This window comes from Copadichromis virginalis, linkage group LG11 (genome assembly GCF_057382275.1).
Source record: "Copadichromis virginalis isolate Kocher_CV1m ecotype Utaka linkage group LG11, C_Virginalis_male_GT1.1, whole genome shotgun sequence".
NCBI lineage: Eukaryota > Metazoa > Chordata > Actinopteri > Cichliformes > Cichlidae > Copadichromis > Copadichromis virginalis.
In genome coordinates this window covers 35,333,146-35,358,267 of record NC_140628.1, presented here as the reverse complement: position 1 = coordinate 35,358,267, position 25,122 = coordinate 35,333,146, and the positions used below count along the sequence as shown (strand labels likewise).

Sequence of the window (25,122 nt, the reverse complement as noted above, 5' to 3'; positions counted from 1 at the left end):
AACACCTCACCCCATAACGCAGGACTAAAAAAACCAAACAGATTAAGATGTGCAAATAATGAACAGAGCAAAACTGGAAAATAAACAGAGATATTACAGGAGTGCTCTATGACACCTCTGGTGAGGGTAATGAACAGGGTCAATGGTGGTCACCCACTGTCTTCCTAACAGTGAAGATATTGGCTACCTACACCCAAAGCACCCAGACAGCTATATCAAATCCTGATCTTAGAGCTGTTCAGACATATGGTAGTGATGTATTCTGACTAATTCATGCACACTTTATTGTGTGCATGAATTAAATGGAAAAAGCTAAATCTGACACTCAAACACACAATAACAATGACATCTTCCTACACCAATCAGAACATTTTCTGTGGCTCCAGATTGTGGTCAGGTAAACCATCTTTCTTCATGATTGGTTGCACTTTGATTAGCAGGTGGGTGAAGTCAAAGCCACCATTGCTCTATAGCTCACCAGGATGAGCTGGCATCCCATATCCTGAAAGCTATTGCAGTGCCCTGAGTCTGCCTCAGACCATCTCCTGCATGTCATTTCCTTGCTTCCCTGTCCTCTGCGCTGTACTATCAGTAAGTATTAAACAGAGAGCAAGGTTTTAAAAGGATGTAAACTTATTGCGGCTGAGTTTTTAATTTGTAACTTTTTATTTATTTATTTTGGTGGTTTGAACATCAGAAGGCGAGCACCATCTGGTTCCATAATATTGAAGCAAAGGCAGGCATCTCTGGAGCTGATATCTGTAAAAATGGAGCACCACTTATACCAAAACAATTTAGATGAATAAAAAGCACTAGGGGACAGGGGGGAAATATGTAAATTTGGCAAACTTTGCCTTTAAGTAAAACGCAAACACATCAATACTTCACTTGAAAAGCTTATGCAAGTAAATACTTCTACACAGAGAGCACTTTCAGCACTTTCTTAGCCACATACTAAACAGGCAAATAGAGGTTAGAGGATATTACATTTCAAGTGAAGTCTTATTCATTTGACTTTGCAGTTTTTCCTCATTTGGGCCACGCGGACAGGTGAAAATCATTTAAAACCTGAACAGACATGAACCTAACCTAAAGCCTAAAACCTTATCCCTATAACCTAAACGCTAAACCTTATGACCTGCTGGATGCAAGGAGGATTTAAAAAAGGAACAAATGGGAATCGATCAGCCTTACCTGCATATAAACTAATGTGTTTAATATGCGTTATCTTTATTTGCTTTACATGCACACGTGTCCTCTTTTCTTCTGTCTACAGTCTTGTGCAGACCTCCACCAGTCTGCTCTCAAAATAACTGCTGATGTTTAGTTCTCTGTGTGCCCAAAGGATGGCAGTGCAACACAAAGCAGTGGAGCTGCACCTTTAATAGTCTTCTCTCTCCTGTTTTGGGGCCCCGAGCTTTCATCTGTTGGCTTCAATTTATTTCATCACAGTATACTGCAGCTGATCTAATAGCATGTACGTTTTGTTGTCACCTAAAGGGAATTTCTTGTCATGCTCCAAATTGATGTACCTGTTTGTCGCCTTGGACAGTATTTGTGCTGCACAGTCACAAGCAGTGTGTGAGCAGCATACGGCTCAGTCGATTTCACCGATCAGGCACCGTGAGGTACATTTAAACAGTACGTTATGGATCTATATTTGGAAGGTGTGCTTTATGTACAGCTTAATTTGATTATCACCCAGGGAATATTGAGCCCTTTGATCCTTCGACGCACCGAGGTCACTTTGTGCACAATGGAGCCTGATTTCATCCTGGATACATCCATGTTGTGTTTGTTGGGCTATTCAGCGCCTTTCGTTAATGTTAGAATACCATCTGATTTTGTAAAGGAATTTCATTACTGTGCCTTGGCATCCTTCCCAAGCCATACCTGAGACATCATCCCAAAGTCTTTTGATATGAGCAGATGGATAGGGGGTCTCTTAAGGGGAGGATGTAATCTCCATAAAGCCCCATGTCCTTCAACCCATCTGATTGTCTTTCTGCGCTCACAATCTTATCTTCAGGTCCAAGATGGTTTTAAAGCAATTTGACTTCACTTAAATAAGACAGGAAAACAATTAAGTGATGCTGTTGGGGGTCTAATTCAATCAGAGGAATTCCTCTCCGATATTGATCAGAGACTATTGATTTTCTCTGACATTTCCTTACTCTTAACTCTGCACTGTGCTTCATTTGAGAGATTTTCCTTTGTATTAACAAGCAGTGTCTTTCATACTCCGCTATCATCAGCTCTGCATCAACTAACGCCAGAATAGCCAACATACTGATCCCCTTATTTTTTTCTGGGACACAGACTAAACCAGACTTGTGACTGGCCTCATTATGAAGGTTTGCCACCCCCTGAGAGTGCCCGACCTGACCCCAAAAATTGCCCAATTGGCTTTTTCCATCTGCGCTTATGTGTGGTGATGGGGAACCATGACATTTACATTTGCACCACTCCAATATGATCCCTTGCTCTGCACGAGTTTTCGACACAGACTATAGCTCAAAACCGGTCACAGGATCAAAAGTGTCTCTTGCCTGAAGGAGCCACTGAGTCGATCCTTTCCATTTCTGCACCAAATGGTCTTTTCTCTCTCCTCCTCTCTCTCTCTCTCTCTCTCTCTCTCTCTCTCTCTCTCTCTCTTCTTCTATCTCTCTCTCTCTCTCACCAGTAACTTGCTGGAACACATTTAGATCCTGAGTAGAACTCCTCAGTGCCCACTCATCACTCTGCGTGGTGTTTGAAGATTACTACGCTCAGAGACATCCTCACTGGGCATCCAGGCAGCTTAGAGGCCAAAATCCATAATCCCTTACCCTTCATGGGAATTCTCCATGCACTTCAACATGCTGAAATACAGCCCCGCTGCAGCAGCCACTCATGGCTGAGGAACTACTGCAGCCGGAGGCCCAGATAGATGGATGACATGTCTCAATGAATGTGGGAGAAGTGGAGGAAGTTAGATTTAAAAATAAGTTATATACCACAGATAGTTCCTTCTCTGAAACACGCCGAGTAAAGGGATCTTTTTTGCAAGGTGTTTTATTTCCAAGATATGCTTGCACACAACTTAAGTTGGTCCACATGCGCCGCTAACTGTTTTATGCATACCATACCAGCCCAGAAGACATTATTTACTGAAAATATAGGTGCCGTTCTGGGACTCAGCAGTTCCACGGCTTTTCTAGCAGTCGTCTCAATAAATAATTTCCTCTGAGGCTTTGGTGCCTTATTAAAAAGCGTAAATAAGTGTAGTTCCTTGATTCGGTAATCTGCATGAGCAAGTAATATGTAAAGTTCAGCTGTTGTAGCTGAAGGACCAGTGGGGTTTTCCTCCTCTAGGCTACACTCTAATGCTTTGTTAGTCTGCTGTGCTTAAACCTGTTTATTAGCTTGGGGACTTTGTCTTGCAGCAAACGAGAACAATAAAAGTAATCTCACATTCACATTTGGTATTTTCTCTTTATGAAAGTGTTTCTTTGCTCTGAACCTTTTTCCATTTTCTTTTCTCACCACATAGGTAAAAATATGAGGGAGACAAACAGAGCTGTTCCAGCGTTTTTAAAAAATTTTTATTTAACAAGGCAGGACCAAACCACCAGAAAATTGGTTGAACTCAGTTTAATGAGTTTAATTGCGGACAGAGCTTGTGCTTCCATGAAAATCAATGACCAACATAATGGTGGCTGCGTTGGAGGACACGATTCAACTACGAGGTCAAGAAGTTAACAAAATGCAGTCTGATTATATCTGTAAATACGTTTTTGATATGTTTTCATATTCTACTGAAATTATTATTGTTGGTAATATCTTTTGGTTTTGAATCCTAATGGATAAACTAAGCATAATGAGATGTTTAATTTTAGTTTAATATTTTATGGTTAAATTAGTATTTTTCTATTTGTTTCTTTGTACCCTTACTTTAATACAGGCTCCACAGCTCTAACTAGCTGTGGAGTCGTACTGTGTACGGTGGCAACGAGCCAGAGAGTCCTGTGAGTTAAACCTGTGACCTGCAAAGTGGTCTCTTGTGGATTATTTTAACTGCACGAGGGACGCATGTAAGTGCAAGCTAGTGCTTTCTGCTGTAACATCATATATATATATATATATATTGTTTTGTGCTTTTAAATGAGCTTTTAGTGCATATTACTTGATACACTGAGGTGGACAACACTGTTTTCCCAGACAACAGGGATCTGAACACCACCTTCTATACCCTTCATTTTGTTAAGGTTTAAAGTTAGAGGTGTGGCTGTGTTGAGTGACAGGTGCGCCAAGAGCAAACCCCATAGGTGTCTGTTAGGTCTTACCTCCATTAATTACACTTGTGGAATTAAACCTGTGCGCTGCCTTTGGAGCATTCTTCGTTGAATTACCTGACAAATAATACGGCCTGCAGCACTCATGGTTCAAGAGGTCTTTGCTTTAGTTTTGGTGAGTAAAACGTTACTGTTTTTTAGTGTGTTAGCTTTAATTAGCTAATATGTGTGCTTTGCCCCTATACAGTCTATGGATGGAGCTGTTAATCACCTGATAACTCGGCACTAAACCCATTTACACATGGTAGTCTTAAGTCTGGCTCCGGAAAACCAATGTTAGATGAAATGCTAACACAGAGGCTTCCAAATTCAGAATCCAAAACCAGGGTGTGACGTCAGTGTGCCCGTGCAGTCTTTTGTCAACAGCAGGCGTGTGAAACAATGCCCGGGGGCCACAATCGGCTGGCAAAGAAGCCAATTTGTCCCCAACAGATGTGAAGGAAGGCGTAATTTTGGACCTTTTTCTGTATTTTCATAAGTTTTACCGCTTTATCTTTAATGATAAATATCTCCCATGTGGCCATTCATGCAACACTACAGTAATTAGGTAATAGATAAAAAAAAAAAGTGAAATGACAGGAAAGTTCCTGTTTTGTTTTGAGGTTTTTCTCTTTTGGTTCTGCTATAGAAAATTCTGTGAATTAACTTTGTGTTTTATAATTACAGGACAGTCAATAAGCTGCAGCTAACAGATCTTTCTTTCATTTATTACAGCAGCATTTCTTTATCATGTATAGATGTCCTGTTGAAGTTGAACTTCTTATATTAAGATATCTCTTCGATTAAAGGTGCAAACGTCTTTAGCCTGGGCTTCACTGATCCAGCCCACAGCACGTGGTGATGATAGTTAGTTGAACATCATGTAGCAAGCTGGTTTCTAAGTCTGCACTGCAGGTGTAGTTTTTGTTTAAGGATTAGAGGAAAGCAAAAAAACCGAAAAGACAAATCCTCACCCAGGAAACTTTGAGCATCATTTATTTCATTACTGGAATCTGTTAAATCTTTCTGCACCAGTTTTATTATTTATGTAGAAGAAAATGCATCACATAACAGTTCAAAGCATGCTGGAGTACAATGCAGCGAGGCTCTCGAACATTCTGTGCCACTTTCAAATAATTAATCTCAGCTTTTCTCATTAGCATTATCACTGCTAAGTCAACACACATATAGACATAGTTTACTGTTCTGTTCTCTCCTGTGTTTGCCTGGTTTCAGAGGTGAGAATCAGACTATAACAAGCTGACAGGTTTGTCTGATATCATCCTGCTTTTGTGGGTTTTCTTTTGAGAAGTAACCTGCACAAATGTGCATGAAACATCTTTTCATCTCGCTGAAAATGACACTGATATGCTTTAATTTATCAGCTCCTGCACTTTATTAGCTCAGGCGTGTTTCAGCAAGATTTCAGTCTATGTACGAATATAAAATCTATCACACGTCCTTTTTTTGGGGAAGGATTTTAAAAGTCTCGCCCATCTTTACTGTGTTTTTGATATTTTTAGAAAACCAAAGGCAACATAATAATTAATATCTAGTGTAATCTCACATCACAACTTGAAATAATGGAAAGAAATCTCTGTTTACATTCATGGACAGGAATTGTCTTGTTGTTTCGTGTCAGTCAGCTGTATGTTATCAACAGTCTTCAGCAGAGACTTGCCACCCTGGCAACCGAGAAAACAAGCCTTGAAAAAAGTGGCCACTGTTTTATTTTAACCATAGACAATTGAAAATATGGACAAAGTCACTGAGACAGCGGCGACTGGTTTGTGAAGTACAGTTAAGTGGTGTTACCACAAGCCACTGACTGTGAACGCTCATTGGCTAAAAGCTTGTCAATTTCAAGTACTGGAAAATTCCAGATAATCCTCCTTTTTGATGCTTAGAATGACCATAATTTACAGAATGAACTTCATATTTTATTCAGTGTGATTCGAAATTAGCGACTGAGTTCAGAAACTTATCAGAAAAGTGTTTAGTGAGGTTCACGATCAGGGGAATGAGGGGCTGCTTTCTCACAAATATCTAGATAATCAAAATCACAAGGGTCTGTGTAATGGCCCTCTGCTGGCCATTACACAGAATGTATATTTATGGCACTATAGTGTTGGCTTTACTTTTAAAGATGAGATACTTCATCAGTCTTATACAGGCTATGATTTTAACCCTAACTAAGATCATTATCTAAACCTAACTAAGTTGGTTTTAGTCCCTAAACCTTTTTTAAAAAAAGTGTTTTTAAATGCTTAAACCACATTGAGTAGTTTCTAATAAAACACAGTTGAAGTGTAAAAACCTTCCATTTGTTGGATTCAAACCATGCTAAATATGTTCTTCCATTGCTAACCCACCCAGGACTTTTTTTCTTGCTTTTAAAAAATATTCGGTTTCTGTTCGTGGACACAAATCAGCACGTGAAACCAGTTAGATGAAAATTTGTGTCCGGGAACACAAATTGATGGATTAAAAGGTGCAAGTGTTTCATGAAGTGGCATAAGACAGCGAAGCAATTTTGGACCTCATCTTCTTTCTTCCTTCCGGCTCCTCCATGCATCATAACCTGCCTGTGTGCTAGAGGAGAGGAGGAGATGCTGTGCAGCTGCTGAGTGAGATGCGTGTGTGTTTGACTGTGTTGGGGATTATTAAATTTAGCAGAAAAGATTCAGTGGCTGTAAGAAGCCTAAGGAATAATTCATATTTCAAGAGTGAAAAGGTCAATTTTTGGACATCGGCTGCTGAGGAATGTGGGCGTTCTTACTTCATATAGCGGGGTGGGCGTTTAATCGATTAATTGATGTTATTTATTTTCAGTCAACCTTTTGAAGGCAGTTTGCAAGGACATGCTTCAGACTCATTCGTTTTCCCATAACAGGTTGCTCCAACTTGGACAAAATGCCTGTGTAAATGCCCTTGGTCAGCAACCAGCCGGACTGCTACCCAGCACTACAGGCCTAACCTGTATCAGAGCGCTGCAGCCCTCTCTCTCTCTCTCTCTCTCTCCTCTCCCCGCTGTTTGGCATGCTCCGTGGCACGGCGTGCTGAGGGCAGATCGTGTCACCGAGCTGGCACCGGCCTGAACTCGTTCAAGGTTACTCTTTGATTTAATGGTGATGCATTTTTTAAAACAGCATCATCCCTCTCTCTCTTGCCACAGCTCCTAGTCCATCTCTGTCACAAACACTGGCTGTGCATCTCACCTTTAGCAGTGGAAGCACCGGGAGAGGTTGTTTAAGATATAAATCAATGGCAAACGAAGCCCGAGCTCCAGAGCAAGCTGGCCCCGGTTGTTGTACCTGCCAGCCTGTTTTAAAGGCAGGACGGTGAAGGAAAATTCTTCTATATATTTAGTCTATGACATGGGAAAATGGTCACTCATCATGCAGACAGCTTTCTGTATGAGAACTTAAAATTAATGCTGTCTGCAAAGCCTTGACGGTTTGATACATAACCAGATGCTGTGTAATACCTTTATGGTTTTCTCTTCCCTTCTGGAGATGTAAATGATGGAGAAAATGATCGGTTTGTTCTTTTCATTGTGTCTTGCCTATTATAAATAGCGTTACCTATCTCTGTTCTTCAGTGATGTTTTTGACAGGGTGATATTCACCAATCATCACGTCTTCTTGCTGTTGTTTCAGTAAACGTTGTGTATCATAAAAATAGATTTTCAACCAGTTGCTCGTTTCCTCTGAGGGGTAGCTGTTTGTGAATTGTTGGGGGCACAGTCGTCACACAGACACACGCGAAAACGTTGACAAGATCAAATACACTTTTAACTTTTCTTCTCTTCTTAACTGAAATTGAATCTAAACTATTCAGGCACGAGAGCATCGGCCTTTGTGTGGTGTGGCAGGCTGTTATGGATGGAGATGAGCATTTCTGATAAAGAGAAAAAAGTGATAAATCAAAGGATAGAAACGGGGCATATTCATGAGCTCTGTAATCCTCTTATATCTTGTGTCATTTTGAAAAGCAAACACATCTTTGAGATCGGTACTTGACTGTGTCAGGTTCGATAAACCTCACCTCCACCATCTGAAAAATGTTAACATGATAAGAAACCTGATGAGCAGTAATGTCTGGAGCTCTAATAACTTCACTATAAGACTCTGTAGTCAGAGGAGCACTAATGCAATGCTTTTTAAAAATTTTGTAAATCAGTTTTTGATGTATTCCTACAAAGTTTTGCCCCATCAGTCACACTTGCCTACAGACTAGTTGGTGACCCCCTGTCAACCACTGGAGAAAATATTTTTTCCCTGAGTGGTTGCTGCCAAAGATGGCTACTGCACCATCCTTGCGGAGGTAATCTGCTACTGGCTCGTTCCCTGTAGCTTGCACAAAAGATGTGAAGTTGCCTGCCAACTTGAGCAGCAGTAAAACTGTGAAAAATGCGAGCGAAATCAGAAAGAGGAGACCATTCCCTTCAGGAAGACTTAACAGTGGTTGGTTGATAACTCTTAACACTGCAACCAGAACATTTCAAAAGAAGCAACTTTTATTATTAAGGTGATGGTTTTTCCATTCCCAGTTTGCGTCACGCTTGCACATAATCACTACTGCTCGAGAAGCTGGCGAATGTCTGCAGACAAGTCAGTCTTTCATAAAAAATACGAGTAACCATCCCGATCTGCTGGTGAACAAAGTAATTGGTTTTCAGTTCTGTATATACCTTTGTGACCTTTTTCAGCTGTCAGCAATATTCAGCATTTACTCGCCAAACAGTTTTTGCATACACATTTTTCCTTAGTGGTCTATGTGTTACCAGGAGGTGCCAGCTGGTCTCCAGACCTGTGTGACTGGGCCCTAATAAAATAAATGGAGAAAGGGGAAAAAAATGAAACGCGTAAAATTTAGGTAAACGTATTAATTCATGCTAGTTTTACCTATTTATACTGAGTTATCTCTAAATTTGGGTGTTAGCCATAGACTGTATATAAAAGATAGACTTAGCTTTTGGCTCTGAAAATTGAAGCCAACACAGAAAAGCTTTGAACCTGCATTTCTTTTTTCTAATGGCCAGCAGAGGGCATCTTCTCTGGTTGCAAAAAGAAGTTAGATTTTGCAGAGGTCATTCGAAAAATGACATCTGGTGAGTTAAAATAACTTGGGAGTCTTATTTGAACACAAAATGAAACTCACTTTGTGAGGCCTAATTGACAGACAGACGAGAGAAGAGGGCAAGATTTAGGATTGGTGATAGGATTGACAAGTTACAAGTTTTAAAAATAATGCTAATTAAATTGTTAATTTTGGACACAAAGCTCAATTTTACCTTGAAAGTGTCACAAAATTATTGTAATTTGAGAAGTGTTTAGAGTCTGACAGATCAAATCCCACTAACCTACTGTATGTTTTTTTTTTGTTTTTTTTTTGTTTTTTTAAATGACCCGACAGTAAAATAATGAAATGGCAAAACCAACACTGTTGCCTTTGTTGGTAATCTGAGAAGTATAGTTGTGTGTACTTGTTTCATTTAATAAGCTATTGTTGACAAGCTGAAATGGGAAGTGTAAATATTCATGGGACTTTTAATATTTAACCTCAGAGCCTTCAGACAGTGTTGTGATAATTATTTCACTTATTTTGTGCTTAGACTTGGATTAGACTTTGATTATCGTGTCTGTAGTTTGTAATGTAAAGGTTTAGCTAGGTCAAAAAATGAACAATCACCGGGTTTGTGTTAATGTTAACATATTAATAAAATCAGCGTTTCTGTTATTGGAAGGTGCACAAGTAACAGGAAGGAGACTCGAACTGAGAGCTCTGTTTCTAAAGTACACAGATCATAAAATTGCATGAAATATATGGGCATAAAGTGCATGCCTTCGGTTGTGTTAATTACATTTTATCCTTTGCGTTGTTATACAATACTGAGTTCATGTAACTTATTCTCCTTACAGCATGCTTAAGATAAAAAAGTCCAACTTGTCACTCTTAATTAGACATTTTAAGTAAAACCAGCTAATCAAATTTCAGTCACCTTTAAAGGTTAAATGGGGAGAATAAGTCTTTTTTTTAAAAGTTTTTTTGTTTTTGTTTAATTAATCTACGTTTAAATAATTATTTTATGAATTGTGGATCTGTTTATAAAGCACGAAGCCCTTTTCTGCATATTTGATTGCACATATTTAAATAAATAAAATCTTGATTTTAGTCGCATCTGAACACTTACAGAAAGAGAATCAAGATTTCTGATTACCAAATCTTTTCTTCAGTGTTATAAATGTGTCAAAACGAGCACCTTGTAGACGCTGTTATCAGCTACAACATGGTATTTTATGCCCTGATTTTTCAGCTGAAACGAAATGAATATTTGGTTAATTAAATGTAACCCCCCAAAATAATTGCTACTTTCTGTCCTGCACGCAGATGAAATGATTAATTGATCCGATTCCTGCTCTCTCAGTTCAGAGGGTCGCTTGACTTGGTGTTGAAGTCAATAAGCACTAAAGGAAAACTGCTGCTCAGCTGATCTCAATAAACACTTTCTTAATGAGTCAACTTACTCGAAAGCTATTTTGAAGTCCTTTTAGTGCAGTATGATGTTCATTTTGTAAATTATGGCCTCGTTTAGACTCAAACAGACAATAAAACGATATTCTTTGTGACAAGCTCGTGCTTGAGTCACTTTCATATGAGTATGCAGCGCGCTTCTCAGTCTAATCCATCCCCTCTCTGTGATTTTCACTTTAAAAGGGAAAAAATTACTAACAGAAGAAATGTTATATATGGTTTCTGGCACACGTATAGAAATCTTTGGGACCCCAGTGGAGTGTTTTGATCCAGCTTTTTAATGTTACCATTCAAGCTGGTTATTTTCAATATATTTCATATGCATTAAACTCATACTGGCATTCACCGTCCTATAATTTTAATATTAATAATAAAAAAAAACCCCTAATACTGGGCAAAACAGCTAGTTGTCTTTGATGCTAGTTGATTTTCAAACACAGGTAAACTAAACCCCACAGTGACTGAATCCAATATAAAGATTCATCAGGTGTTGTAATTCTGTAACTGATTTTATGTATCTTTTTGCATCCACTGTAACATAATGAGAACTTTCCCATCACTCTTTGTGCATGCGAGTGTGAAAATCATGACAATACATGAAAGGAGGGCTTAGCGTTCTGGTTAAGTGTGAAAATGACTCTTGTCTTATCTAATGGGATAAAAGGTTGGAGACTTGGGAGACATTTGGTGTTGAAAGCAGACACCCAGCAGACAGACATTTGAAAGCAGCCTAATTTCTTTCAGATTCATGATGAGCTCAGCGGCATTAGATCATAGATGCGCAAAGAGCAAAATGGGAGAATTAGACAGTCGCGGCTGCTGCTGCTGCTGTCAGCCATTATCCACTGAGGTAAGAACTGACAGGGCTATGATGCTAACATCCATTAGAGCAATTAACTGCGGCACATAGGTGTCCTACATTTTAGGTGTGTGAGGTGGTCTATTAAAAGTATTCTAAATTTTTATTCCTTTTCAAAGGAAAAAAAAAAGAAACAATACAGCAAATGTATTATAAGCAGTGGGACAGAATTAAATAGAGCGTAAACTTAATTTCATGTTGCCACAATTCATTCGATTCATATGGGCTTAATAGTATTGTTCATTTTCCTGCATATTTAGGGGTGAAGTGTTCGTACCTGGTTATGTCTGGGGGGCATTAATTCTGACTAATGAAATGACTCTATCCTCTGTGGCGTTTTAATCTATTCACTGTGAAAGTAATTGACAAGCCCACAGTATGTGCATTAGGATAGCTCCGGCACCAAAGGACAGCTGTCACTAAAGCAATTAAAATGACAAAGGTTAATTAATTCTCTGCAGTTTTTTACCTGATATGAGACATTCACAATGAGTGAGTTTTCATTTTCAGAGGAGTAATAGTGTTTTGAGGAGGGTAATTTATTTGTGGTTTAAAAAAGAAAAACACCAGTCATTGTCTGATGGAGCCTTTAATATGTCAATACCTCACACAAAACTGTGCCCCCAGGACAGCTTCAGCCCCAGATTTGAAATGCATTCTGCAGAAGGACATGATCTGAAATGACAATTGCTTGTTTTTGCCTCTTTTTTTTTTTTCAAAGCAAGCTCCTTATTCTTTGTCCTGTAGCAACGCAAACAGAATGTGATTTGTTTTTAAATGAGGCGCATGAGGATGTTTTACGCTTTAATTTGAGCAAACGTCTGTAAGTAAGTGGAAGCTCTACATTTTCGCTGCGGTTGGGGGTCAAGCGGAAGAAAAACCGAGACGCAAATAATTACTATGCCAACCACCTCTGACACCACGAGAGCAGAACCCAAGAACTTTCTAATCCACCTAAATGTCAAAGCAACGTTCACAGCCCTCCCTCCATGTGAATCTCCACAGGCTGCCAAAAGGCCAGTGGTTAGTCATCTGTTTACTCCTGCAGCTGCTGGGTGTCATTGGGACTCTGAAGGAGAAATCCCATGATTCTCTCTGCCATTTCTGACAGCTCCCGCCCAGACCACATTAATCAGGGATTGTGGGCGAGCTAGGGGATAGAAGGCAGGCATGGATGGCTCCGGCCCAGCATAGCTGAACCGAGGGAGAAGATCTGGGCCCAAAGATAACTTAGACGTCCAAACACTGCCGCTCTGCAACGCTGTCGGTTTCATTCATACGCACGGAATTCGTTAAATGGACAAAAGAAATGGCCAGATTTGCATTTCTTATAAAACAGAGCTTGGAAAAGGACTCAAACATCTCCTAGTTGTGCATATTGGTGTCTACAAGAGATTAATTCCTGAAAAGCTGCATTCCTTACATTTTAATTATTTAACTCCGCTTTCTCCATCTTCTCTGTTAAATTATTTTTTCACTAAGCTGTAATGAAGGTGTAATCTGTGATCTGAAAATGTTTTTTTTTAAAGCTGAAATACAAAGCAGGAAACGGCTTTCATTTCCAAAATGAGGAACATTTGTTACAAATATATATTTATTTAAATCTAAGGACCGTTTTAAATCATTAATGTTCTTATAAAAATGAGTAACACAACTCCCTATTTGCAATTACAGATAAGAAATCATCGACTGGTATATAAAAGAAGAATGTAGTCACCAGTACTGTACTAACACTGTTTTTTCTGTAATGCAACACACTGCTGGATGGAATTCAGTAATCAAATTACATTTAAAACTATACCATTACTTACATTACAAAGGTTCTTCATTTACCTGCACGATGGGCACAGAAAGGAAAAAACTCAAACATGCCCTCTTTCAGTCCTGAACAATTATACCACAATCAGCTGATTTCAGTTAGTATGCAGGGAAAACAGTGGAATGGTCTACAGCTAAAAAGTGGATACGTGGACATTACTTTTGCTTTTACTACATCCATGGACAGTAACGTGAAGGTACAGTGCAAACTGCATCCAGGACAGAAAACTGAAGCTATAAAATCTGCACAAACAGCATAGTGGCACAAAGGTAGTGTGGAAGAACCCAGAGTGATGTTAAAGCCGAGTATATGCCAAACCCAGCTAAGCAGACAGCCTGATCTTCTGCTGAAGCAGTGATGAGCAGTCAGGCTCGTAGCATTTCAGCCTCCATTTCTCCAGCCTGCACCTGTTAGTAGAATTACTGTGAAATGCCTTTTGAGCTAGTTTTTAGTTCAAACATTCTTTGCTGTTGTGTTGTTCATACTTGAACACTAAAAGGAAGATCTCGCATGTGTCCTCTTCAGAGGAGGGGATCTGTGTCGGTGTGCAGGATTGTAGTCTGGTAATTATGTACTTGCATTTATATAGCTCTCCATTCATCCATCCATCCATCGCCTGCAATCTCTCCAATGTGTCCTGGGTCTGCTCTGGGCCCTCCTTCAGGTAGTACATGTCTCAAATGCCTTACCCAGGAGCTGTACTCTAAACTCCACCTGAATGATTGAACTCCTCACCTTACTGCTAGGGTGATGACCTTTTGGAGGAAACTCATTTCTGCTCATTTGCTCAGCTTTCTGTCACTACCCCCAGCTTGTGGCCATAGATGATTGACAAATTTGCGCTCATACTTAATTCTTTCTTCACCACAACAGATTTGTGAAGCATCCAAAGCCCTGAGAATGCCTCCCCCAGTTGGTCTGTGAATCTCCTGGTCCACTCTCCCCTCACTCAAGAAATGGGACACTGAGATACTCCTCCTTTGACTCCAATAGGAACCTAGTAGGAGGAACTACAAACTGAGACCAGGAATGTGTTTACTGAGTTTATAAACTGAGTGAGCAGTAAGGTAATTAGATGTGAAACCAGAGGATTTGCCCCCTGCTGGCCATGAGAAAAAATGCAGGTTTATGCACTTTGCATTGCAGGGTTTGTTCGGTAAGAAAAATACAAAATGGAAATTTTTCATCAAATACTTAAACTTGCAATAATGAATTTGTTTTGGTAATTTTGGGGCAACAAAATAATTTGTAGGCAGAAGACTGAAAAAAAATCATCTCGTTGTGTTGATCTGGACTAATTTCTAAATAGAAGAAAATTAGTTTTCATTTGAATCCATTAGGGGTTTAATGGTTCCAAAACAGAGACGGAATTTGTCTTCCTGTCCCCCCAGCTCCTCCATCCGACCCACTGCTCATTAACTTACTAATAGAGGAGTTAATAGAACATAAAGTTCCTATAAAAGTTAAGTGCAGCAACTCAGTGCTTGAATGTAATCTCAAACAAACCAGGATGATTATGTGAAAGTTGTCAGAGAAATTTAAGGATCGCTGGTTAAAGCTGCAATGTTTAAAGGTATAACACATGAGCTTCTTTAAATGAAATAAGTTTAAAATAGTCATAAGCGATGATGTTATGTCCCACACCTATTGCAAAGATATCAGCAGATGTTATGAGCTATTGCTGGCACATCCCATCATGTCATGATCACTGAGTCAATACGGCATCTAGTTTGCCCGAAAGGAAATTTGTAGATGTTTTTGCACATATCAGTGGTGAAAACGTCTTTTGGAGGAAATAGCAGAAAATGGAAAGTCTGTTTGGATTGGTTATAACAACGAAATTCCAAAATAACCCGTTGTTAAAGGTTCTACACCTGCTTTGTTCTAGTGTGTGCTACTTTTGCTTTATTGGTATGCATTCAAACACAAATCTGTGTGCTGCAACAGCCATGTGTCGTCTTGTTCCTTACTCTAGGTCTAGTCAATAAAACCTTCCTGTGAATCTCTTTATTCAAATGGTGAGAGGCTTGGTTATTTACTAAAAAACAGGCTAGGTAACTACCAGTTAAAACTAGGGACTGCAACATTGTCTATACAAATAGCTCCTGAGACCTGAACTCTTGTTAGGGATTCATCACGTCTGTGTTGAGCAGAATGAAATGTAAGGTTGTGATGTCTGCTTATGAAGATTTAGGGTCTCTGGAGGTTAAGAACCATTTAAACACTGTTTCGATTCTGATTTTTGTGGAACTTGTACCATGACTGACTTTTTTTTTGCCTTCTTTCTTTGGGACCTTCATTCTGTGACGCAGCAGCGCTAACCACTGCTTCACCATGCTCCCCTGGTTTGGAGAAACCAAATTAAATTTGTAATCTGTGCTCTATCAAAGCATAATTCTTTCAGACGGAAGCCCACTGTAGGATGGAAAGCTACAGGTGATTGTGTGCAACCTGGCCAATCACCTACGTTATGTATGGTCACTCTGGTGCTTGTTGCGCTCGCCAGCTGAGAAGTCATCACAGTCTATTAATACTGGTTAAAACCATTGATCATTTATAGCAGTTTATGAATAGCACAGGAGTCACTGAAGTCTTCTTCTCAGCATGTGTTGTCTGTCTGTAGCCCTATCCAGTGGCATGTAGCATATGCACATTGCCCATAAATCATAATTTTAACCAACTAGGTTAGTTTTGCCTTCCTTTCATCTTTCCTGCTCACCCTGTAACGCCTGTGTTCTTCTCCCTGTTGAGGTTCTCCTTCTAATGTTGTTGGCACTTGTAGTATAGTGTAGTATAGAGTGTCATCACTAATAAATATTTCACCTGTATGTTGATGCTCGAACCTGCTTTAAAAAATACTTGAGCGAGCTGTGACTGTAAAGATGGGGGCAGTAAATTAAGAACAATACGATGAAAAAGCTAGAATGCTCCACGGAGCTGAACGGAAACTGTAGAGAAGAGCTGTCTCAAACACCATTTTATGGGCCATGAGCTTTGGGAGTAATCAACGGCAAATGATCACTGAAAGGAGTTTGGGAAGGAAGTTAGGCGGATAATGTGAGAAGGGGGAAAAAAAACAGCCCAACACTTCCAAAGCAGCTGAATCCTAAACCCAAAAAACCAAGTACCTACCCAGTATGTCTCCAGTAGTGTTTGACCCCTTTCACATCGGGCACTTGACCGATGTCAAGTTTAGTTACTGATAAATACTAAACGGAGGATAAATTATAATACACGTGTAATTGAGGCTGAAACGGTAATTTCTTCAAAACAGTCAGCATCACAATACGTTGCATTTAGCCTCAGATGACATTAGTCAGGGAACAGATCCATCTCTCAGCAGCTCTCACACCGAACACTTTTGTGCCAGACTGTTTACACTTGTAAGATTATATGCATAATGAGGCTGCATTGTCTCGGGAAAGTGCTGCTTTAATTCTCTGAAGCTGAACAAACTGTCCCTGGCACATTTGGGTAGGGGTGGAGAGATATCAAAGTCACTTTATTGAGATGAAAGAACTGGCCCAAACAGCAATCTGACACATTAGTCATTCCTTCTTCTTAGTGACAGAAACATGCTCTCAATTTACGAGTCAGGTGCTTCCAGTGATTTCTGCCAGCCTTGTTTCTCCGCATCATAAATTCCTCTTTATGCTCACTCATCCCACAGGCAGACCCCTATTCTTCGACCTGCCTTGTCAGAAAATTCGCCCCATGTTGGCATATTGGATGTCATCCAGGCTGCCATTAGCAGTTACTGCGTTGCGTATACCATGGCATACACTGTGAAAGAGCACTGAATTTAAATAGACAGCAGTGATTGTGCCCCTAGGTGCACATTCATACTTTTTTACAGGTTTTCTATCGGCTCTTTAATTCATTCTTTCTGTGGTGTTGACTCTGCAGAGCTCCCACTTATACTGTGTTCATTTTCTCTAAATGCTTCACGTGAAGCCACTGGCTTCCAATCTATGTAATGAAGGTTTAATAGCCAATTGGAACATCCAATATCATTAGCAGCCAGCGTTAGGCTCATCTGAAATTTTTTTCTTTTTTTTTTTTTTGATAACCAGAAGTGCGAGCGTTTGACACGCAGGATGTGTGATTAGCACCTGCTGTTTAATGCATGTCCTGCCTCTTCTGGAGCTGGAAAGCTCTTTTTACCAGTTCTCGCATTTTAATAGCGTTTTTGTTCTGCTTAAGCCTCAAATGCACTTCAGGAAATCTTCCTCTCAACAATTTCCATGTTCTCTTGCATTCTTGTTCTATAATCTATTTTTAAACAAACTTTTGACCTACCTTTTTTCCGATTATCAATCACTTTTCGATACAAATGATTATTCCAGTGTTTACAAATGGTTATTTTTGGTTTCTGCAGGGGCACTATGGCTCTAATTCTGTGGCTCACTACTGGCTGCTTGTCATGTCAGTGATGCAAAGAGTCACCAGAAATAAAAGCAATGCTTAAATGTCTAAAATGGATATGCAGTTCTGAGAAAAAAGAGCAGAGTAATGTTTGATTATTTTTAAAGAAAAGCACAAAAAATGATCTTCTGTTTCTCTGTCATCTTGTGCAACTTTTATTTATTCATTGTGACATTTACTTGCTTATGTTTGATCTGATGAGAGCCCTCAATTTGGTGTCATTTACCGAGCGCCGTCCATGGCCTTAAAACTGCTAAACACACAACACAGAATTAAAATAGAACATACTTTTTTTTTCCCTCTTTGTGCCGTGACTTGGTGAAGATTATTTTTGACAGCTGCAATAACAGGAAAATATAGATGGACGTTATTAAGTTGTTTACCACATTCGGGTTCATGCATGGGACATGGACGAGATTCCAACAACAATATCAGAGAGGTACATTCACTCTAACAATCACACTGCAGAAAACAACACCACTCAAAATATGTTTGATTTTTCCATTATGCCCTCTAATGCATACTGACAGATTCTTCTTATTTGCATTGACATTTACGTGTTCGCAGTGATTACCAGAGACTGATTGGAGGAGACAGAAAGCATGATTGAGACGGAAATACACCATCAACATAAACAACTAAATTAGCAGGAGAAAACACTGATAAAATTGTTCTCTGGTCTTTGTGTGGAATCCACGATATTTACATAAATACAATCAGCATATTTTTATGGTTGGCTTGAGAATTTCCTTTCGATGTAAGCAGCTATGCATATAAGATGAGTATTGCAAGCCTATAAATGCTTCCCTAAATGCTCTCTTAATGACCTCAGGCTAGGCTTGTTCATTGGAGCAAGATCAGTCTTGTGACAAGGATAGGTTATTTGTAATAATGCCTGTCAACATCTCAAGTTGGAAATGTCTTGACTCCATTTTCTTTCATATAATCTGAAATTGCTCAGGACCCTGTAGCCTATCTCTGTCTTTTTTTTTCTTTCCCCCCCTTCATCTGGTCTTGTGATCAACCCGTAGGGAGGTAGGGGGTGTCACTGTGGTAGTTGTAGTCTGGGCACACCTTCTGCACCAGCTTGTAGTCAGTGCTGTAGAAGGTGATGAAGATGCAGATCACTTTGAAGGGTTTGGAGCACAGCCAGGACACGTGGCTCTGGGTCTGCTCCTGAGGGCAGCTCTGCGAGGGGTCGTGGGCACACAGTGAGTTCCTGGTGCCTTTCTCCACCTTTTCGTACTCCACCCTACAGTTGAACAGCTTGGTTTCTTTGGTCTCCAGGGCCGTCTGCTGCTGCTGCTGCTGGTGATGGTGGTGGTACTGCTGGTGCGGCTGGTGGACCTGGAACTCCACAGCCTTGGTGGGAGGAACAAGTCCCACGGAAACGTTGCCCTGACCGGTTGAATTGTGTCGAAAGTAGACGCTGAAGGTGCCGTTACCGTGATCCACAATTTTGCCGGTGATGAGGAGGTTCAGCTTCACCGTCTTGATGTTAGAATGGAAATCACCCCAGCCGAACATCTTCTTAAACTTTCCAGTCTTGACGATGGGGCGTCTTTTCGTCCTTGATCGAGGGTCACGGGAGGCTGAGGTGTTGTAAAGCCATTTCCAATGCTCTTGCTTAGAGTAAGACTCTCCTTCGTCGTAGTTCAGATCCATAGAGGTGAAGTTCTCTTTGCCGTAGAGGCTTTGAGACAGCAGACGGCTAATGGACACGTCCTTGCTGCTTTCATCCCAGTAGGTCTTCACTTTGGATTTTGAGTTATATCTCAAGTCGGAACTTGGAGAGTCAGCACTCGCAACCTGGAAGATTAAATAAAATGAGTATTAGTTAAAATTTTACTCAATGTTACAAACATACTCTAAAGTATGTGAAGTTTTGCCTCATAATACTTATATGAATACAGCAGTTGATGTGTTTTGGGGTCACACGTATTAAATCGACATCGTCAATTGGACAATTATTTCCTTCCAAAGCACATTCCATACCTATAATCAGTTGGGATTTAACACAAAGTGTTGGATAAGCAAAAGAAGTTGGATGGATGGATGTCATTCATCGCTTTTTGATGAATGACTTTTGATGAATCATGTAGCTCTGCCTGCAAATGCCAACAATAGATTTGTTCTCCATATCAGATTTTCAGTGGCATCAGGTGAATCTACAGCCTGAGAAAACTCCCACCTGATAGGCTTTTGCGACACAGCATTAAGCAATTTTTTTTGCTGAAGTTAAAGTATGTATAACTTGCATGGATGCATATTAAGTTCTTGTAATGGGCCCTTGAGGCTGGCTCCAAAAGCAACTTATTTGCCATAGACTGTAAACCCAACATTAAAAAATTTAAAGCAGGTTTACAGTCTGGTCTAAAAGAAAGTTGTTTTCTATGGATAGTTTCCCCCTTTGTATGGATAATATAATAAAAGGTACTTTCGGCTGCTCTTATTTCCCAAGGGGTTGCTTCAGTGGATGGATCTGCATATTTGATTTGACACAGATTTTAGCTCTTCCTGACCACCCCTCCCATTTATTCGGGACTGGAATTCTGCTCTAGGAATACACCAGTTTGTATCCCTCTCAATATTGCACATGCAGGTGGATTAACCAAAAAATGATCTTGATAATTACCAAAACTGGTAATTTAAGGCAGATGTGGCATAAACCTTACACTGGATGGTGGTCTGATAAACTTGTATTTGTATGATTGTGTATACATGCTCTGAAACTGCACAGTTCTCTACATGTGTTTGTCTTTTAAACAACAGAAAATGACAGAAAACATCTGAATCTATATATCAGTGGGAATGTGATGAGTGGAGACTGGCCCATCTTAATTTTTCTGAGCATGCATTTTCCTGTGAATGAAAGGAAATGTGCAAAATTTCAAGCGAATCAGACTCAGCCCATAGAGATATGTCCATTTAAATTAGACTTTCCTCCCAAAAAGGCACCAGTCATTTTCTGCAAATCCCCCAAAACAACATATTTTACATTCTAGAGACAAATCCCTCCAGTGGTGGTTGGAGTTATGAATTTCGTCTGTGAGGAGCAAGAGGGAAAATAGTTTGTTGCTATTTTAACCATGACGGCAAAAGTCTGAGACAGTCCCCACTTTAAACAAACCCAATCGAAATTGCAATTTTAATACAAATTGGAATGTTTTCCTAATCTTTCCAAAGCTGACTCTGTCCCTAAACCTTGAAAGATTTATTTTCTGCAGTGACTTGTCAAAGAGTTTTGAAAGGCACCACAAAAAGCATTTATGCATCTTGTTGGAGGGCATGAACAAATGTCAGGTTCGAGGGCTTGTTTAATTACAACTGTCATGTAGGTATAGCACCAGCTGAAGGTAAAATGCCATCTAATTTTACAGAACTGCTGTTGAAATGTGCATGTGTTAGTAAATCGTGTAAATATCAGGAATGGAATTTGTTAATAGGTGGGATATTTTGGGGGAGGTTATCTGACATTTTTATATTCAGAAGTTGGAGAAACCGGTGGAGAAATGATGAAAAAACTTGGTCAGGATGTAGATAAAAAGATTTTTTTTGTAATTATGTCTCTCTATAACCTGAATTGATACTCTGAGGGAGACATCTGCAGTTATGGTGGACCAGACCAACATCCCTCTACATATTACATTCATTGCCAGTGTTCAGTTGGAATACAGCAATCAGTCGCTGCTGCATATGCACATTTCTTTTAATTATGATTGAAGATTTGTGGTCAGCTGTTTATATAGGCTGCTATTTAATATGGTCTGGTATTTGCACAAGCAGTGATGCAGTTAATTGCAGTGGTGTGGAATTGATTATTGTAATTATTTATCACTGAATTGACTGCATTTCTATGTTACTGCAGCCAAAAGGACAAACACAATTACTAAGAAAATAAAAATAATAAAGGTAGAGTAGGAAAAAAATAATATAAACAGAAAACTGTGTAGTAGCAAAGAAATTAATTTAACGAGATAAAATAAACCTCTAAAATGAAATAAAATGCACTTAAAAAACATATGAAATAAAAAGCTAACTATAATATAAGAAATTGGCTCTATCAAATAAAATATCTCACTAAAAGAAAAGAAAATGAAGCAGTACGCTTGTGTTGCATTGTACAGCGTTAAATATATCCTGCTTTCACCTGCTTTGGGCTCATGTTTGATCAGCTCCTGGAAGATTGATATCTACTGTTTGTTCAGCACAGCAGTTGTTATTGTGTTGCTCTAAATTCTTTAACAGTTTGTATTGAAAACAAACGCTCCGAATCAGCCTGGAAGCAGAGTCTTCTGATCACTTTGTGCTTCTTCACTTTGAGATGTTTATTTGGAGAGTTTTTATTCTGCTTTGACTGTTTCTAATTTATTATTTGAATATTAGAGAATAGCCTCTGTGCTTCTATTATATGAAGTAAGTGGACATTCGGTGGTGGTGGAGTTAGATTTTTATGGTAGAAATCACAGATGCTGGGATTAATTGGATTTTAATTTCAGTCCCTAACTTGTCTTTCAACACTTCTGGAGATAATCACAACACAGTGATTACTACTTCTTTTTTTTTCACTTGTTTTCGAGTCTTTGTTTTGTCTTGTGTTATAAATCAAGCACAATGCTTTCACCTCTCTCTAAAAGCCAAAACTCGCTCTTAGTTAACTTCAACCTCAGCCAAGATGGCAAAAAGAGTCTTTGGTTCAGATGATCGCACCATATCCAGGTTTCTGTAGATGAACCTGTGGAAGGATCATTAATGGTTTCCTCCAGCTGCCTTTGTTGGGCTTGTACACCTCTGCCAAAAACACCTGCTAGTCTGGACTCACCACTGATTACTGACTGTTAACGTTTAACTTCAGCTCATTACTTCAATACGGCTGCGATTATTTTGTTTATGTGATGTTTAGACTTTGTTCGTCGTGGATGTGTGATGTACACAGTGTCTAAGGCTGCGTTCACACTGCAGGCAAAAGCGCATCAAATCAGTTTTTTTTTTTTTTTTGTTTGTTTTTTTGACCCTATGCGTCCCATATCCGATCATGGTATGACAGTGTGAACGGCACAAATCCGATATTTTCAAATCTGATCTGGGTCACTTTCGTATGTGGTACTGAATCCGATACATATCCAATGTTTTAGAAAGCGACTGCTGCTGTTTGAATGGTCATGTCGCATTAAATCAGTCTTTTACATCACTGACACAAGACAGACGCCAATTATCAGCGCCGGAGAAAGAATCGCGAACGCTTCCTGGCCATCCAGTGTAGATGTTAGTGAAACTGTTAGGAAGACAACGTTGGAGAAACGTGAACATTTTATTTGTACTGTATAATCTGCAGATTCTGACAGAAATCTGTAACTATCCTTTGAAGCACCGCTCCTCTAAAACAGCAATAAGGATAATTATTAGGTTATCTACATTATTATGTAAATAACAAAATAACTTAAAGCAAAAATTAGGAAACGTAAAGTCCGAAGTCTTTATATTAAGGGCCATCAGTCAAACAATATTGTTTGGTCTGGGTCTAAACAGAGCGCGTTGTGTGTGACGTCTTCTTTTGCGCATGCGGGCCGCTTTGAGCGTTCACACTAGATCACGTTTGCTGTCGCATTTTATTTGTAGTGTGAACAAGCAGTCAAAAAAATCGGATTTGATCAAAAAATCGGAATTGAGCTTTAAGACCTGCAGTGTGAACGTAGCCTAAGTGCGGCATAGAGAAGTGTTGAGGTGTAACTGGCAAAAGGCCACCATGGCTAAAACTTCTGCAGTGATTAATGAATCCCATTCAGTGTTCACATTCAGAGCAGTTATTCAAATGTGCTCCTGTAACTGTGCAGTGTACGGGCCACAGTATTGTAAAAAACAAACAGCTGACGTATCTATCTTTTAGCGTATAAACTGCAAATATTATGTACAATTATTCCTAAATAAAAGACAAATGGCCACATTTAGGCCATTTGTTTTGATTAGTTTCTTTTCTATAATATTTGCAAAACCAATACTGCATAAACTTTCTCTAACTTGTAATTTTTGAGCTCTTTATCCACTTAGTTCATGTGACTTATGTTCTGTGTTAGTTGGCCCATATTTAGCTTTAAAAATATGCTTTAAAAAAAGTTTGATAAATGGTAGGTTCATGAAAAATGAACAATTATGATTTCATCCTTAATCAAGTATCCTTACTGTAGCTATTATGAAAATATTTTATTAAAGGAATATATTAAAATGTTTTTATTAAGTATAATCCAGGTTCTCGTAGAGTCGTCCAATATCAGCAGTCTGCCTAGCAACAGCTTCGAGTAGACGTGTTCGTGCTGAGTGCTTGCTAACAAGATCAAAATGAATATCCTTTGCAAATGCAGGAAAACATCAACAAATCTATGCACATTATCCATGTACAAATACGTCTGTCAAAAACGGTTTTAACGCTGTGAGAAAGTCTTACAGTGTGTGAAATGTCCTTATCAAGATTAAGGCTATTCCTGTCATACATCGAGACGAATGAAGCGCTTCTCAGGAGCAGACGTGATGCAACAGCAGACTATTACCTGCTGAATGTACCCTGAATGGATGATTGATGATTCATTCTGTTTCTCTCCTCTAACAATCACACAGATGAGAGAGCAAAGATTTCCCGCGCACCCCACAGAGGCTTGTGACAGTGATGTCCAAGCCCCGTCCGAGGAACGTGACAGCAGATCTATCTGGTCGAAGCGTTTACATTTTGTACCTTCACCCACGATCAATATGCTGAAAATAAGGTCTTCTCTCATTCAGAAAGTTCACTGAATGACATTGTTGTAGTGTAAGCTGGAGTTTGTACGGCACTCTCTGAGTAAACTGCAAGTGCTGAGATCTTTCTCTGAAGCTCCTGCTCATTTTATGCACTTGGATTGAGAATGGAGGAGTTTGGAAGGATGGCCTCCAGTTGCTTTGAAGAGGCCTTGTTGATGAATGACCTGATGTGAACGAAGCGTTACTGGCATTGTGATCTTTCTGCCTCTCTGAATAAAGGAATGTAGCCAGAGAATTTTTTAAAAGCAACATGATACTCCAGAGTCAAATCAATACCTTTATATTGAGCAGAGGTTCAAAGGTAGCTAGACCTTTGCTTCTAGTTAGTTTTAATAAGTATAAAGGGAAAAATGCAAGAACCTCGCAGCAAGATGTTT

General features: G+C 39.4%; 2 protein-coding genes across 2 annotated transcripts in view; one reads left to right on the top strand and one right to left on the bottom strand.

Annotated features, from left to right (window-relative positions):
* glcci1b (glucocorticoid induced 1b) overlaps positions 1–25,122 on the top strand; it is a 76,415-nt gene that overhangs the window by 47,037 nt on the left and 4,256 nt on the right. The window lies entirely within an intron of this gene.
* Positions 18,075–25,122, bottom strand: part of LOC146699223 (neurexophilin-1) — a 16,208-nt gene continuing 9,160 nt past the window's right edge. Inside the window, exon 2 of the mRNA XM_085472194.1 lies at positions 18,075–19,762. Within this exon, the coding sequence (XP_085328320.1) occupies positions 18,974–19,762 (789 nt within the window). The 3' untranslated portion in view covers positions 18,075–18,973. The remainder of the gene's footprint in view (positions 19,763–25,122) is intronic.